The 15,610-nt window shown below is 53.7% G+C and overlaps 1 protein-coding gene and 1 long non-coding RNA gene across 5 annotated transcripts; one reads left to right on the top strand and one right to left on the bottom strand.

The window, feature by feature from the left end:
• Window positions 1-698: 698 nt before the first annotated feature.
• Window positions 699-14,968, top strand: PCK2 (phosphoenolpyruvate carboxykinase 2, mitochondrial). 4 transcript variants are annotated; one of them, XM_083814944.1, is made up of 10 exons: window positions 699-921; window positions 3,716-3,904; window positions 6,672-6,856; window positions 9,133-9,336; window positions 9,426-9,613; window positions 11,356-11,518; window positions 12,730-12,948; window positions 13,028-13,165; window positions 13,252-13,347; window positions 14,382-14,968. In XM_083814944.1, exons 3-10 carry the CDS (start codon window positions 6,799-6,801, stop codon window positions 14,840-14,842), a joined length of 1,527 nt encoding a protein of 508 aa, XP_083671070.1. In that variant the 5' UTR covers window positions 699-921; window positions 3,716-3,904; window positions 6,672-6,798; the 3' UTR covers window positions 14,843-14,968. The 4 variants fall into 4 exon arrangements, with proteins under 4 accessions (XP_083671070.1, XP_083671071.1, XP_083671069.1 ...); XM_083814945.1 differs by lacking the exon at window positions 699-921 and adding an exon at window positions 1,162-1,212; XM_083814943.1 differs by lacking the exon at window positions 699-921 and adding an exon at window positions 1,197-1,293.
• LOC310888370 lies at window positions 11,697-12,830 on the bottom strand. The gene is made up of 2 exons (XR_014575890.1): window positions 12,706-12,830; window positions 11,697-12,666 (listed from the first exon to the last, which is right to left on the bottom strand). It is a non-coding gene; the product is annotated as an uncharacterized lncRNA (long non-coding RNA).
• Window positions 14,969-15,610: the final 642 nt, after the last annotated feature.

Below are 15,610 nucleotides of genomic sequence, written 5' to 3'. Positions count from 1 at the left end.
CCTCCAACCAACCCAACCCCCTTTGGGTCACCTCAACCCAACCCAACGCCCCTTGGGTCATCTCCACCCAACCCTTGGGTCATCTCCACCCAACCCTTGGGGCATCTCCACCCAACCCTTGGGGCATCTCCACCCAACCCTTGGGGCATCTCCACCCAACCCAACCCCCCTTGGGTCATCTCCACCCAACCCAACCCCCCTTGGGTCACCTCCAACCAACCCAACCCCCTTTGGGTCACCTCAACCCAACCCAACGCCCCTTGGGTCATCTCCACCCAACCCTTGGGTCATCTCCACCCACCCTTGGGGCATCTCCACCCAACCCAACACCCCTTGGGTCATCTCAACCCAACCTTGGGTCACCTCCACCCCACCCAACCCCCCTCGGGTCATCTCCACCCGACCCAATATTCATAACCCCTCATTAACACGCCCAAAGCTCATTAATATGAAGAAGCCACGCCCCCTCCCACCCCCACAAAATGGCGGCGCCCCCGTGCCCTCACGCCACGCCGCCGCGCATGCGCGCTCCCCCTCCCTGAAGCCGCCAGGCGGGCGCCGCGCATGCGCAGAGCCTTGCCCTTACCCGCGCCGTGCCCTCGCTTTCGCGCACTGCGCATGCGCGCCGCCTTCCCGCCCTTCCCGCCCCCCCCCCCCTCAGGCTCCTGAGGGGAGCCCCAGCGCCGCCATTAGCGCCCTGAGCTTAATTAGCGCCTTTAATTAACAACCGGCTAATTAACCCCGCCGGAAGCACCCAGGGCCAGCCCCCGGAGGGGAAAAGAAGGGGAAAAGGGGCGAAAAAAGGGGAAAAAAGGGAAAAAAAGGGGAAAAAAGAGAGGAAAAAGGGGGCGGGGGCTGCCCTCAGGGGGCCACAAAATGGCGGCGGGGGCGCAGCGGCGGCTCCGGGCGGCGAAACGTGAGGTAAAAAAACCCCGGAATCGGCTTTTTTGGGGCTTTTAACGCTTTTTTTCGTCAGAACCGGGGCTTTTTGATGGCTTCGAGGTGTTTTTTTTGGTCAGGGTCGGGTTTAGGGAGGGAACCGGGGGGGAGTTCACAGCCACCGGGGGGGGGGGGGGGGGGGTTCATCACCCAGGGGCCGGGCTTGGAGGGTCCCCGCCCCCTCCCCCCACCCCACCCCCACCCATGGGTGCCCCTCCCCCACCCCCACCCATGGGTGCCACCCGGATCCTGGGGTCCTTCCCCCCCCAGGAGGTAAAAGGGAGCCGCGAGGGGGGAGGGGGGGGGGGGGGACGCGGAGATGCAGAAAGCGATCGGCTGCTTGCGGGGCTTCGGGTGGGTTTTGGGGGAAAAAAGGGGGATTTTGGGGCTGGGGGGGGGGTTTGGGGGAAGATAGCGGGATTTTGGGGCCCTTTTGGGGGGCTGGGGGGGGGTTTGGGGGGCAGAGAGGGGGATTTTGGGGCTGGGGGGGAGTTTGGGGCTGTGGGGGGGGTTTGGGGGAAAATAGTGGGATTTTGGGACTGTGGGGGGGTTTTGGGGGTAGACAAGGAGATTTGGGGGCTACAGAGGGGTTTTGGGGTGAGACAGCGGGGTTTTGGGGCTGTAGGAGGGAGGATAGTGGGGTTTTGGGGGCCGTACGGGGGTTTTGAGGGCTGTGTGGGGTTTTGGGGGAAAATAGCGGGGTTTTGGGGCCGTGGGGGGGTTTTGGGGGGAGGTAGGGGGGTTTTGGGACTGTGGGGGGGATTTGGGGGGGATAGGGGGATTTTGGGGGTAGATGGGGAGATTTGGGGGCTACAGGGGGGTTTTGGGAGAAAATAGTGGGATTTTGGGGCTATGGGGGGAAGTAGTGGGGTTTTGGGGGAAAATAGTGGGATTTTGGGGTTGTGTGGGGGTTTTGGGGGGAAATAGCGGGGTTTTGGGGGGAAATAGGGGGGTTTTGGTGCTGAATGGGGGAGGATAGTGGGGTTTTGGGGGGAGATAACGGGATTTTGGGGCTGTAGGGGGGTTTTGGGGGGAGATAGTGGGATTTTGGGGCTGTGTGGGGGATATGTGGGGTTTTGGAGTTGTTTTGGGGAGAAACGTGGGGGTTTGGGGGTAATAAGGGGTTGTTTGGGGGAAGATACCGGGATTTTGGGGTTATGTGGGGTTTTCGGGGATAAACGGCGTTGTTTTGGGGGGCGTGTGGGTTTTTGGGGGAAGATATTGGGATTTTGGGGTTCTGTGGGGTTTTAGGAGCTGTATGGGGTTGTTTGGGGTGATTTAGGGTTGTTTGGGGGGAGGTATGGGGTTCTTTTGGGCGAATACATTGGGATTTTGGGGTTACGTGGGGTTTTGGGGGGCGTGTGGGTTTTTGGGGGAAGATAGGGGGATTTTGGGGCCGTACGGGGTTGTTTGGGGGGAGATACAGGGTCACGGGGGGGGTGGGGGGGCTGTGGGGGTACAGGAGCTGTGTGGGGTTTGGGGGGGGGTTATGGGATTTTGGGGACCATTTAGGGTCGGGGGGGGTCGGGGGGGGGTCTGTGGGGTCGGGGGGGGTCTGTGGGGTGGGGGGGGGTCTGTGGGGCCCCATAGCGCCCCCATGGGGGGCGTTTATAGGGCAGCACGGGGGGGGGGGGGTCAGCGGGGCGTCCACGTCCCCTCGCCCTTTGCCCCCCGCAGCGGCCACCAAGGGGGGGGGGAGGGGGGGGTCACAAAGGGGGGGGGGGCACGGGGCCACTTCCCAGCATCCCCCAGGGGCCAAAGGCCACCGCAGGGGGGGGCGAGAGGGGGGGGCGATGACCTGGCTGCTTTTTCCCCGTTTCTTCCCTTTTTTGCCCCGTTTTTTAAATTTTTTAAACTCTTTAAATTTTTTAAAGTTTTTTAATTTTTAAAATTTTTAATGTTTTTAAATTTTTAAATTCTTGTTTTTAAATTTTTAGGTTTTTAGGTTTTTTAATTTTTTAATTTTTGATTTTTTAATTTTTTTAATTTTTTAATTTAAATATTTAAATTTTTAAATGTTTAAGTTCTTAAGTTTTTAGATTTTTAATTTTTTAATTTTTTAATTTTTTAATTTTTTAATTTTTTAATTTTTTAATTTTTTAATTTAAATGTTTAAGTTTTTAAACGTTTAAGTTCTTAAGTTTTTAGATTTTTTAGTTTTTAGATTTTTAATTTTTAATTTTTTAATTTTTTAATTTTTTAATTTAAATGTTTAAATTTTTAAATGTTTAAGTTCTTAAGTTTTTAGATTTTTTAGTTTTTAGATTTTTAATTTTTTAATTTTTTAATTTTTTAATTTAAATGTTTAAATTTTTAAATGTTTAAGTTCTTAAGTTTTTAGATTTTTTAGTTTTTAGATTTTTAATTTTTTAATTTTTTATTTTTTTAATTTAAATGTTTAAATTTTTAAATGTTTAAGTTCTTAAGTTTTTAGATTTTTTAGTTTTTAGATTTTTAATTTTTTAATTTTTTAATTTTTTAATTTAAATGTTTAAATTTTTAAATGTTTAAGTTCTTAAGTTTTTAGATTTTTTAGTTTTTAGATTTTTAATTTTTTAATTTTTTATTTTTTTAATTTAAATGTTTAAATTTTTAAATGTTTAAGTTCTTAAGTTTTTAGATTTTTTAGTTTTTAGATTTTTAATTTTTTAATTTTTTAATTTTTTAATTTTTTAATTTAAATGTTTAAATTTTTAAATGTTTAAATTTTTTATTTTTTAATTTTTATTTTTTTATTTTTATATTTTTTTTTAAATTCTGTTTCTTTTCCCCGCAGGCGGGGGCTGCACGGGGGGGCCCTGTCGGCGCTGCCCCCCCCGGCGCGGGCCTTCGTGGAGGAGGGGGCGCGGCTGTGCCGGCCCCGCGCCGTGCGGCTCTGCGACGGCTCCGCCGCCGAGGGCAGCGCCCTGCTGGAGGGGCTGCGCCAGGAGGGCCTGCTGCTGCCCCTGCCCAAGTATGAGAACTGGTGAGTGCGGGGGGGGCCCGAAATTTACGGGGGGGGGGCTTAAAATTCGGGGGGAAGGACCTGTAAAACTTTGGGGGGGATGCCATAAAATTTGGGGGCGATCCTGTAAGGTTTTGGGGCGATCCTATAAAGTTTGGGGGGAATCCTATAAGGTTTTGGAGGGAATCCTATAAAATTTGGGGGGGGGCATCCCGTAAAATTTGGGGGGAAGGACCCGTAAAAATTCGGGGGCGGTCCTAGGAAATTTGGGGGGGATCCTACAAAGTTTTGGGGGCGATCCTATAAAGTTTCGAGGGAATCTTATAAGGTTTTGGGGGCGATCCTATAAAACTGGGGGGGGATTCTGTAAAATTTGGGGGGAAGAACCTAAAAAATTTGGGGGTGGTCCTAGGAAGTTTGGGGGGTGATCCTATAAGGTTTTGGGGGTAATCCTATAAAATTGGGGGGGATCCTATAAGATTTGGGGGGAAAAACCCATAAATATTTTGGGGGGAATCCTATAAAAATTTAGGGGGGAATCCCTTAAAACGTGGGGGGAAGGACCCATAAAAATTTGGGGGGGATCCTATGAAATTTGGGGGGGATCCTATAAAAATTTGGGGGAGATCCCGTAAAATTTGGGGGGAAGAACCTATAAAGTTTTGGGGGGGGATTCTATAAAATTTGGGGGGAAGGACCCATAAAAATTCGGGGACGGTCCTAGGAAATTTGGGGGCGATCCTATAAGGTTTTGGGGGCAATCCTATAAAACTGGGGGGGGAATCCTGTAAAATTTGGGGGGAAGGACCTGTAAAAATTTGGGGGCGATCCTATAAGGTTTTGGGGGCAATCCTATAAAATTGGGGGGGGGATTCTGTAAAATTTGGGGGGAAGGACCCATAAAAATTAGGGGGCGGTCCCATGAAGTTTTGGGGGGATCCTATAAGGTTTTGGGGGCGATCCTATAAAGTTTGGGGGGAATCCTATAAGGTTTTGGAGGGAATCCTATAAAATTGGGGGGGGGGGAATCCCATAAAATTTGGGGGGAAGGACCCATAAAAGTTTGGGGTGATCCTATAAAGTTTGGGGGAAATCCTATAAAAGTTTGGGGGGAAGAACCTATAAAAATTTGGGGACAGTGCTAGGAAATTTGGGGGGGATGCTGCAAAATTTGGGGGGAAGAACCCATAAAAATTTGGGGGCGATCCTATAAAACTGGGGGGGGGATTCTGTAAAATTTGGGGGGAAGGACCCGTAAAAATTTGGGGGCGATCCTATAAAAATTTGGGGGGACGAACCCATAAAGTTCTGGGGGCGATCCTATAAAGTTTGGGGGGAAGAACCTAAAAAATTTGGGGGCGATCCTATAAAATTTGGAGGGAATGCTATAAGCTTTTGGAGAGAATCCTATAAAATTGGGGGGGGGGAATCCCATAAAATTTGGGGGGAAGGACCCGTAAAAATTTGGGGGCGATCCTATAAAGTTTGGGGGCAATCCTATAAAATTGGGGGGGGATTCTGTAAAATTGGGGGGGAAGGGCCCATAAAAACTCGGGGGCGGTCCTAGGAAATTTGGGGGCGATCCTATAAGGTTTGGGGGGCGATCCTATAAAACTGGGGGGGGATCTTATAAGATTTGGGGGGAAAAACCCATAAATATCTTGGGGGGATCCTATAAAAATTTAGGGGGGAATCCCTTAAAATGTGGGGGGAAGGACCCGTAAAAATTCGGGGGGGATCGTACAAAATCTTGGGGCGATCCTATAAAAATCTGGGGGGGGATCTCGAGTTTTTGGGGAGAACCTTTTGGGGTTCGCAAGTAATTCTCGGTTAATTTTTGGGTCCTTTTTGGGGTCTTTTGGGTCCTTTTTGGGGTCTTTTGGGTCCTTTTTGGGGTCTTTTGGGTCCTTTTTGGGGTCTTTTGGGTCCTTTTTGGGGTCTTTTGGGTCCTTTTTGGGGTCTTTTGGGTCCTTTTTGGGGTCTTTTGGGTCCTTTTTGGGGTCTTTTGGGTCCCTTTGTGGTTCTCAGATAATTCAGGGGGAAATTTTGGGTCCCTTTTGGGGTCGTTAGGGTCGCTTTTGGGGTCTTTTGGGTTCATTTTGGGGTTCTCAGGTAATTCAAGGTTAATTTTTGGGGTCTTTTGGGTCCCTTTTGGGGGTCTCAAGTAATTCATGGTTAATTTTCGGGTCCCTTTTGGGGTCTTTTGGTTGCTTTTGGGGTTCTCAGGTAATTCAAGGGGAACTTTTGGGTCCCTTTTGGGGTCTCTTGGGTCCCTTTTGGGGTCTCTTGGGTCCCTTTTGGGGTCTCTTGGGTCCCTTTTGGGGTCTCTTGGGTCCCTTTTGGGGTTCTCAAGTAATTCTAGATTAATTTTTGGGTCCTTTTTGGGGTCTTTTGGGTCCTTTTTGGGGTCTTTTGGGTCCTTTTTGGGGTCTTTTGGGTCCTTTTTGGGGTTCTCAAGTAATTCAAGGTTAACTTTTGGGTTGGTTTTGGGGTCTTTTGGGTCCCTTTTGGGGTTCTCAGGTAATTCTAGATTAATTTTTGGGTCCCTTTTGGGGTCTTTTGGGTCCCTTTTGGGGTCTTTTGGGTCCCTTTTGGGGTCTTTTGGGTCCTTTTTCGGGTTCTCAAGTAATTCAAGGTTAACTTTTGGGTCCCTTTTTGGGGACTTCCGGGTCTTTCGGGGTCTTTTTGGGATTCTCAACCCCTTCAAAAAAACCTTTAGGGCCCTTTTGGGGTTTCGGGACCCCCCGGGGGGGTGGGGTCCGACCCTATTGTCCCCGTGTCCCCGCAGCTGGCTGGCGCGCACGGACCCGCGGGACGTGGCGCGGGTGGAGGGCCGCACGGTGCTGGTGACGGAGCGGGAGCGGGACGCCGTCCCCCCCCGACCCCAAAACGGGGCCCCCCAGCTGGGCAACTGGATGAGCCCCGCCGAGCTGGAGAGGGCCGTGCAGGAGCGCTTCCCGGGCTGCATGGAAGGTGGGCAATCCCGTAAAAAAAATCCCAAAAGGGGAGAAATCCTATAAAAGAAAGAGGGGGAAAGATCCTATAAAAGATAGAAGAGAAAATCCTGTAAAAGGAAAGAAAGAATGAGGGGAAAAACCCTATAAAACAAGGAGGGGAAAATCCTATAAAAGAAACAAAGAGGTGAAAATCCTATAAAAGAAAGGGGGAAAACCCTATAAAAGAAGGAAAGAGGGGCAAAACCCTATAAAAGAAGGAAAGAGGGGGAAAATCCTACAGAAGAAAGAAAGGGGGGGAAAATCCTACAGAAGAAAGAAAGGGGGGGAAAATCCTACAGAAGAAAGAAAGGGGGGGAAAATCCTACAGAAGAAAGAAAGAATGAGGGAAAATACCTTATAAAAGAAAAAGAGGAGAAAATCCTACAAAAGAGAAAATCCTACAAAAGAAAGGGGGGGAAAATCCTACAAAAGAAAGGGGGGGAAAATCCTACAAAAGAAAGGGGGGGAAAATCCTACAAAAGAAAGGGGGGGAAAATCCTACAAAAGAAAGGGGGGGAAAATCCTACAAAAGAAAGAGGGGGAAAATCCTACAAAAGAAAGAGGGGGAAAATCCTACAAAAGAAAGAGGGGGAAAATCCTACAAAAGAAAGGGGGGGAAAATCCTACAAAAGAAAGGGGGAAAATCCTACAAAAGAAAGAGGGGGAAAATCCTATAAAAGAAAGAAAGAGGGGAAAATCCTACAGAAGAAAGAATGGGGGAAAAAACCCTATAAAAGAAGAAGGGAAAAAGCCCTATGAAAGAAAGAAAGGGGGAAAAATCCTAAGAAAGAAAGAAAGGGGGAAAAACCCTAAGAAAGAAAGAAAGAATGGGGGAACAAACCCTATAAAAGAAGAAGGAAAAAGGCCCTATAAAAGAAAGAAAGAGAGGAAAAAACCCTATAAAAGAAAGAAAGGGGAAAATCCTATAAAAGAAAGAAGAAGGAGAAAATCCTATAAAAGAAAAGAAGAGGGGAAAACCCTATGAAAGAAAGAAAGGGGAAAACCCTAAAAGGAAGAGCGGAAAAAATCCCATAAAAGAAAGCAAAAGAGGAAAATCCTATAAAAGGAAGAAAGAGAGGAAAAAACCCTAAAAAGAAGAGCGGAAAAAACCCTGTAAAAAAAGGAAAGAGGGGGAAAATCCTATAAAAGGAAGGAGGAGGGAAAAGAGAAGAAAAATGCTATAAAAGAAAGGAGGAGGGGAAAAATCCTATAAAAGAAAGAAACAGAAAAATCCTATGAACGGGAGAAAAATCCCATAAAAGAAAGAAAGAGGGGAAAAACCCTACAAAAGACAGGAAGAGGGGGGTGAAAACCCTACAAAAGAAAGGAAGGGGGGGGGAATCCTAAAATCCTATCGGTTTGGCCTCTGGCCACCCCAAAATGCCGTGGGTTTGGGGTCTTCGCTTCAGGCTTTTATGGGGTCTCCGCCTCTCCTCCTTCCGCAGCCCTTTTTGGGGTCTCCAAGCCTTCAACTCAGCCCTTTTTGGGGTCTCCTTCCTCAACCTTTTTGGGGTCTCCACCTCTTCTCCTTCCTCAACTGCTTTTGGGGTCTACACTCAACCCTTTTTTGGGGTCTCCAAGCCTTCTCCTTCCTCAACCCTTTTTGGGGTCTCCACATCTTCTTCCTCAACTTCTTTTGGGGTCTCCTCCTTCTTCAGCTCTTTTTGGGGTCTCCAAGCCTTCAACTCAACCCTTTTTTGGGGTCTCCACCTCTTCTCCTTCCTCAACCCTTTTTTGGGGTCTCCTTCCTCGACCCTTTTTTGGGATCTCCAAGCCTTCTCCTTCCTCAGCCCTTTTTTGGGGTCTCCAAGCCTTCAACTCAGCCCTTTTTGGGGTCTTCTTCCTCAACCTTTTTGGGGTCTCCCTGTCTTCAACTCTTTTTGGGATCTCCACATCTCCTCCTTCCTCAACCCTTTTCGGGGCCTTCTCCTTCCTCAGCCCTTTTTGGGGTCTTCAAGCCTTCAACTCAGCCCTTTTTGGGGTCTCCACCTCTCCTCCTTCCTCAGCCCTTTTTGGGGTCTCCAAGCCTTCAACTCAGTCCTTTTTGGGGTCTTCTTCCTCAACCCTTTTTGGGGTCTCCACTTCTTCTCCTTTCTCAACTGCTTTTGGGGTCTTCTTCCTCAACCCTTTTTTGGGATCTCCAAGCCTTCTCCTTCCTCAGCCCCTTTTTGGGGCCTTCTCCTTCCTCAACCCCTTTTTTGGGGTCTCCCCCGCCCCCTTTTCGGGGTCCCCCCCCCCACCTTGTCCCCGCAGGCCGCACCATGTACGTCATCCCCTTCAGCATGGGCCCCCCGTCGTCCCCGCTGGCCAAGCTGGGCGTGCAGCTCACCGACTCGCCCTACGTCGTGGCCTCCATGCGCATCATGACCCGCGTGGGCCACCACCTCCTCCCCGCGCTGGCCCGCGGCGACTTCGTCCGCTGCCTCCACTCCGTCGGCCGGCCCCTGCCCCTCCGCGGTGAGCCCCGGGGTGGTGGTGGGGGACCTCGGGGACACCCCAAAACCCCACAAACCCCCCGGTTTGACGCCCCCCCCGATCTCTTGAAGAGCCTTTGGTCAACGGGTGGCCCTGCGACCCTGAGAGGACCCTGGTGGCCCACGTCCCCGACCGCCGCGAGATCATCTCCTACGGCAGCGGCTACGGGGGCAACTCGCTGCTGGGCAAGAAGTGCTTCGCCCTGCGCATCGCCTCCCGCATGGCCCGCGACGAGGGCTGGCTGGCCGAGCACATGCTGGTGGGACGGGGGTTTTGGGGACGGATCCCTTCTTTTCGGGGTTTTCCTCTGCTTTTTGGGGTGGTCGCGTTCTTTTTCGGGGCGTTTCGGACGTGTTTTGGGGTCTCCGGGTGGTCTCCTTGGGTTCTCAGTGGACATCCGGGTGGAGGGGAGTGAATTGTGGGTTTTGGAGAAGATCAGGTGGGTTTAAGCGGGTTTTTGGGGTGGATCTCTTCTTTTTGGGGTTTTCTTGTGCTTTTTGGGGTGATCCTGCTGTTTTTCGGGGCGTTTCAGACGTGTTTTGGGGTCTCCGGGTGGTCTTCTTGGGTTTTCAGTGGACATCCTGGTGAAGGGGAGTGAATTGTGGGTTTTGGAGAAGGTCAGGTAGGTTTAGAGAGCTTTTTGGGGCGGATCCGTTCTTTTTGGGGTTTTCCTCTGCTTTTTGGGGTGGCCCCGTTCTTTTTCGGGGCGTTTCAGACGTGTTTTGGGGTCTCTGGGTGGTCTCCTTGGGTTCTCGGTGGTCATCCTGGTGGAGGGGAGTGAATTGTGGGTTTTGGAGAAGATCAGGTGGGTTTAAGCGGGTTTTGGGGGCGGATCCCTTCTTTTCAGGGTTTTCCTTTGCTTTTTGGGGTGGTCGCATTCTTTTTTGGGGCGTTTTGGACGTGTTTTGGGGTCTCCGGGTGGTCTTCTTGGGTTCTCAGTGGACATCCGGGTGGATGGGAGAGAATTGTGGGTTTTGGAGAAGATCAGGTGGGTTTAGGGAGCCTTTTGGGGGCGGATCCCTTCTTTTTGGGGCTTTCTTCCTCGTTTTGGGGCTGTCCCGCTGGTTTTCGGGGCTTTTCGGACGTGTTTTGGGGTCTCCGGGTGGTCTTGTTGGGTTCTCGGTGGTCATCCTGGTGGACGGGAGCAGACTGTGGGTTTTGGAGAAGATCAGGAGGGTTTGGGGGGCTTCTTGGGGTTGTCCACCTTGGGTTTTGGGGCCATTCCCGGTGGGTTTCGGGCCATTTCCGGTGGATTTGGGGTTCTGGGGGTGTTTGTGGTGGGTTCCTGGTGGATTTGGGGCCGTTCCTGGTGGGTTTGGGGCCATTTCCAGTGGGTTTGGGGTTTTGGGGGTATTTGTGGTGGGTTACTGGTGGGTTTGGGGCCATTTCCGGTGGATTTGGGGCTGTTCCTGGTGGGTTTGGGGCCATTTTCAGTGTTTTTGGGGCTGTTCCTGGTGGGTTTGGGGTTCTGGGGGTCTTTGTGGTGGGTTCCTGGTGGGTTTGGGGCCATATCCGGTGGGTTTGGGGCCATTCCTGGTGGGTTTGGGGCCATTTCTGGTGGATTTCGTGTTCTGGGGGTGTTTGTGGTGGGTTCCTGGTGGGTTTTGGGGCCATTTCTGGTAGGTTTGGGGTTCCGGGGGTCTTTGTGGTGGGTTCCTGGTGGGTTTTGGGGCCGTTCCTGGTGGGTTTGGGGTTCTGGGGGTGCTTTTGGGGCCGTTCATGGTGGGTTTTGGGGTTCCGGGGGTGTTTGTGGTGGGTTCTTGGTGGGTTTGGGGCCATTTCTGGTGGGTTTGGGTTTCTGGGGGTGCTTTCGGTGCCTCCACGGCGGCCATCGTGGCGCAGCCCAGAGCAGGCTCTCCGTTTTGGGCCAACTCCCGCCGGTTTTGGCTACTTCCGGGAGCGGTGGGGGGGGGGGGAACCTTTGGGGTCCGTGTCCCCCCCCCGTCGTCGGTGTCCCCCCGTCCCGGTGACCACCTCGGTCCCTTCTCCTTCCCCCCCCAGATCCTGGGGGTGACGTCCCCGAGCGGCCGCAAGCGCTACATGGCCGCCGCCTTCCCCAGCGCCTGCGGCAAGACCAACCTGGCCATGATGAGCCCCGCCCTGCCCGGCTGGCGCGTCCACTGCGTGGGCGACGACATCGCCTGGATGAAGTTCGACGCCGAAGGTGGGCCTCCCGCCCGGGCCTTCTCCTGGCCGGCCACCGGGTTTCGGGTTTTGGGGTCTTCTTGGTCGTCGTCTTCATGGTGACCATGAACATTTGGGTTCTTGGACCTCCAAGACCCCAAAACTTCCATCCCTGATGTCCTGAAGTTGGTGGATCTCCGTATTTTGGTTCTTCTTGAGGTCTTCCTCTTCATGTTGACCATGGGTTTAGGGGTCTTCTTCTTCATGATGACCATGGACACTTGGGTTTTGGGGTCTTCTTGGTTGGCTTCTTCATGGTGACCATGAATATTTGGGTTCTTGGATCTCAAAGACCCCAAAACTTCCATCCCTGATGTCCTGAAGTTGGTGGATCTCCATATTTTGGTGGTTTTTGGTCTTCCTCTTCATGTTGACTATGGGTTTTGGGATTTTCTTGGTCGGCTTCTTCATGGTGACCATGAATATTTGGGTTCTTGGATCTCAAAGACCCCAAAACTTCCATCCTTGATGTCCTGAAGTTGGTGGATCTCCATATTTTGGTTCTTCTTGGTCTTCCTCTTCATGTTGACCATGGGTTTTGGGGTCTTCTTGGTCGGCTTCTTCATGGTGACCATGAATATTTGGGTTCTTGGACCTCCGAAACCCCAAAACCCCCATCCCTGATGTCCTGAAGTTGGTGGATCTCCATATTTTGGTTCTTCTTGGTCTTCCTCTTCATGACGACCATGGGTTTCGGGGTCTTCTTCTTCATGATGACCATGGACACTTGGGTTTTGGGGTCTTCTTGGTCGGCTTCTTCATGGTGACCACGGACATTTGGGTTCTTGGACCTCCAGAACCCCAAACCTTCCACCCCTGATGTCCCCAACTTGGTGGATCTCCATATTTTGGTGGTTTTTGGTCTTCCTCTTCATGGCGACCATGGGTTTTTGGGTCTTCTTCTTCATCATGACCATGGGTGGTTGGGTTTTGGGGTCTTCTTGGTTGGCTTCTTCATGGTGACCATGAACATTTGGGTTCTTGGACCTCCAAAACCCCAAACCTTCCACCCGTGATGCCCCCAACTTGGTGGATCTCCATATTTTGGTCTTCTTAATGGTGGCTCTCCATATTTTGATCTCCTTAACGCTTCCCACCGCCATCTTCTCAACCCACCCCACCCCTCACCTTCTAAACCCCCTCGCGACGTCCCCGACGTGTCCTCACGCCCCCCCGCCCCCTCCCCCCCAGGCCGCCTGCGGGCCATCAACCCCGAGAGCGGCTTCTTCGGGGTGGCGCCGGGGACCTCGGAGCGCACCAACCCCAACGCCATGGCCACCGTCGCCCGCAACACCATCTTCACCAACGTCGGCCACACCAGCGACGGCGGCGTCTTCTGGGAGGGCATCGACCAACCCCTGCCCCCCGGCGTCACCCTCACCTCCTGGTTGGGCCAGCCCTGGACCCCCGGTAAGCTCCGCCCCCTCCTCCCCCCCGCCGACGTCACCTCCCCCGGTCCCGTTAACGCCGTTTTTGGCCCCAAAACCAGGCGACCCCCAGCCCTGCGCCCACCCCAACTCCCGCTTCTGCGCCCCGGCCCACCAGTGCCCCATCATGGACCCGGCGTGGGAGGACCCCGAGGGCGTCCCCATCGACGCCATCATCTTCGGGGGGCGGAGACCGGAAGGTGAGCCCCACCCCCTTTTTTTGGGGTGTCCCCTCCCCCCGATTGTCCTCCTGATGACGTCATCGGTGTCACCTTCTGGTCCCCAGGGGTGCCGCTGGTCTACGAGGCCTTCAACTGGCGCCACGGGGTCTTCGTGGGCAGCGCCATGAGGAGCGAGGCCACCGCCGCCGCCGAGCACAAGGGTAGGTCCCCCGTGGGTCCTCCGGGGTCCCCCATTGGTCCACCGGGGTCCTCCCAGGTCCCCCATTGGCCCCCCGAGGTCCTCGAGAAGCTTTGGTCCCGGCAGCGATGGCCGCGGCGTCCCCGGAACCCTGGAGGTGGTTGACCCCATAACCACGTTCTGCCACCCCACAAGGGTGTCCACCAACCCCATAAGTCCCTATTTCCACCGAAAAACCCCAAAACCACCCCAAATCATAAAATGACACCCCTAGACCCCATAACTACGTCTGATGACCTCATCGCCCTCTCGACCAATCCCGTACCTCCATCTTCCAACCCCATAACCACGTTCTACCACCCCATAACCGTGTCCACCAACGCCATAACTCCATCTTCCCACCTAAAAACCCCCAAACCCACCAAAATCGTACAATGACACCCCGAGACCCCATAACCACGTCTGATGACCTCATCACCCTCTCGACCAATCCCGTACCTCCGTCTTCCAACCCCATAACCACATTCTACCACCCCATAACCATGTCCACCAACGCCGTGACGCCATCTTCCCCCCTAAAAACCCCAAAACGCCCCAAAATCGTCCAATGACGTCCCCAGACCCCATAACTACATCTGATGACCTCATCACCCTCCCGACCAATCCCGTACCTCCATCTTCCGACCCCATAACCACGCTCTACCACCCCATAACCGTGTCCACCAACCCCATAACTCCATCTTCCCACCTAAAAACCCCCAAACCCACCAAAATCGTACAATGACACCCCGAGACCCCATAACTACGTCTGATGACCTCATCGCCCTCCCGACCAATCCCGTACCTCTGTCTTCCGACCCCATAACCACGTTCTACCACCCCATAACCGTGTCCACCAACCCCATAACTCCCTATTTCCACCTAAAAACCCCCAAACCCCCCAAAATCGTACAATGGCGTCCCGAGACCCCATAACTACGTCAAGTGACCTCATCACCCTCTCGACCAATCCCGTGGTGCCCTTCTTAACCACGCCCCCCCCCCCCTTCCCCGCAGGCCGCCGCCTCCTCCACGACCCCTTCGCCATGCGGCCCTTCTTCGGCTACAACGCCGGGCGCTACCTGGCCCACTGGCTAGCGGTGGGCGAGCGGGCGGGGGCCCGCTTGCCCCGCCTCTTCCACGTCAATTGGTTCCTGCGCGACCCCGCCCGCCCGCGTCACTTCCTGTGGCCGGGCTTCGGCCACAACGCCCGCGTCCTCGCCTGGATCTTCGGCCGGGTGGAAGGAGAAGACACCGCCCAGGCCACCCCCGTGGGGTGGGTGCCCCGCGAGGGGGCCTTGGACCTCCGGGGGCTCCCCGGGGTGGCCCACCGGCAGCTCTTCGAGGTGCGCAAGGACTTCTGGGAGCAGGAGGCGCGCGAGCTGCGGGCCTACTACGAGGAGAACTTCGGCGAGGACCTGCCCCGCGAGGTCATGGCCGAGCTGGAGGCGCTGGAGGGGAGGCTGAAGAAGATGTAGGAGGGGCCGGGCCACCGTCTTCGGGGCTGTGGCTACCGAGAAATGGCGGCCATCTTGGTTGGCGGCCATCTTGGCGGGCGGAGCGGCATAAAATGGTGGCCGTCCTCTCGGTTGGCCTTCACAAAATGGCGGTCGGCGTCTTTGTTGGCCTTCGCAAAATGGCGGTCGTGCTCTTGGCTGGTCCACCATCATGAAATGGTGGCCGTGGGGGTGGTGGCTACCATCTGGGGGGGGTTTGGCTACCAAGAACGGGTGGCCATCTTGCCTGGTGGCCATCTTGGGTGGTTGGTGGCCGCGCGGCAGTGGCGGCCGGGGGCTTGGTTGCACGCCTCAAGGTGTGGTGGCTGCCGCGGGGCGGTGGCTACCATCCTGGGGGGGTTGGCTACCGAGGGGCGGCGGCCATCTTGGCCAGCAGACCCTGGCGAAGCGGTGGCCATCTTGGCTGGTGGCCATCTTGGGCTGGTGGGTGCCCCCCTCCCCCTCCCCCCCTTGGGGTGGCCACCAGCTGGGGGGGAGTTGGCTACCAGGAGGCCACGGTGGCCATCTTGGCTGCCCCGCCAACCGTCGGCCATCTTGGCTGCCCGTCACGTGACCCCCGCCCCCCCCAATTGGCAGCTGGCCACCATTTTGGCTCCTTGGCCTGCCTCCTGATTGGCTGCCTGCCCCACCCTGTTTCCTGATTGGCTGCCTGCCCCCACCCCCCCCCGATTGGCTGCCCGCCTCCCCTCCTATTGGTGGGGTCCCCCCCCCGGGGGCCATCTTTGCTGA

The sequence above is a fragment of the Anser anser genome (genome assembly GCF_964211835.1).
Source record: "Anser anser genome assembly, chromosome: 34".
NCBI classification, from domain to species: domain Eukaryota; kingdom Metazoa; phylum Chordata; class Aves; order Anseriformes; family Anatidae; genus Anser; species Anser anser.
The sequence above is the reverse complement of the archived record's forward strand: the minus strand, read 5'-3'. Positions and strand labels throughout refer to the sequence as shown.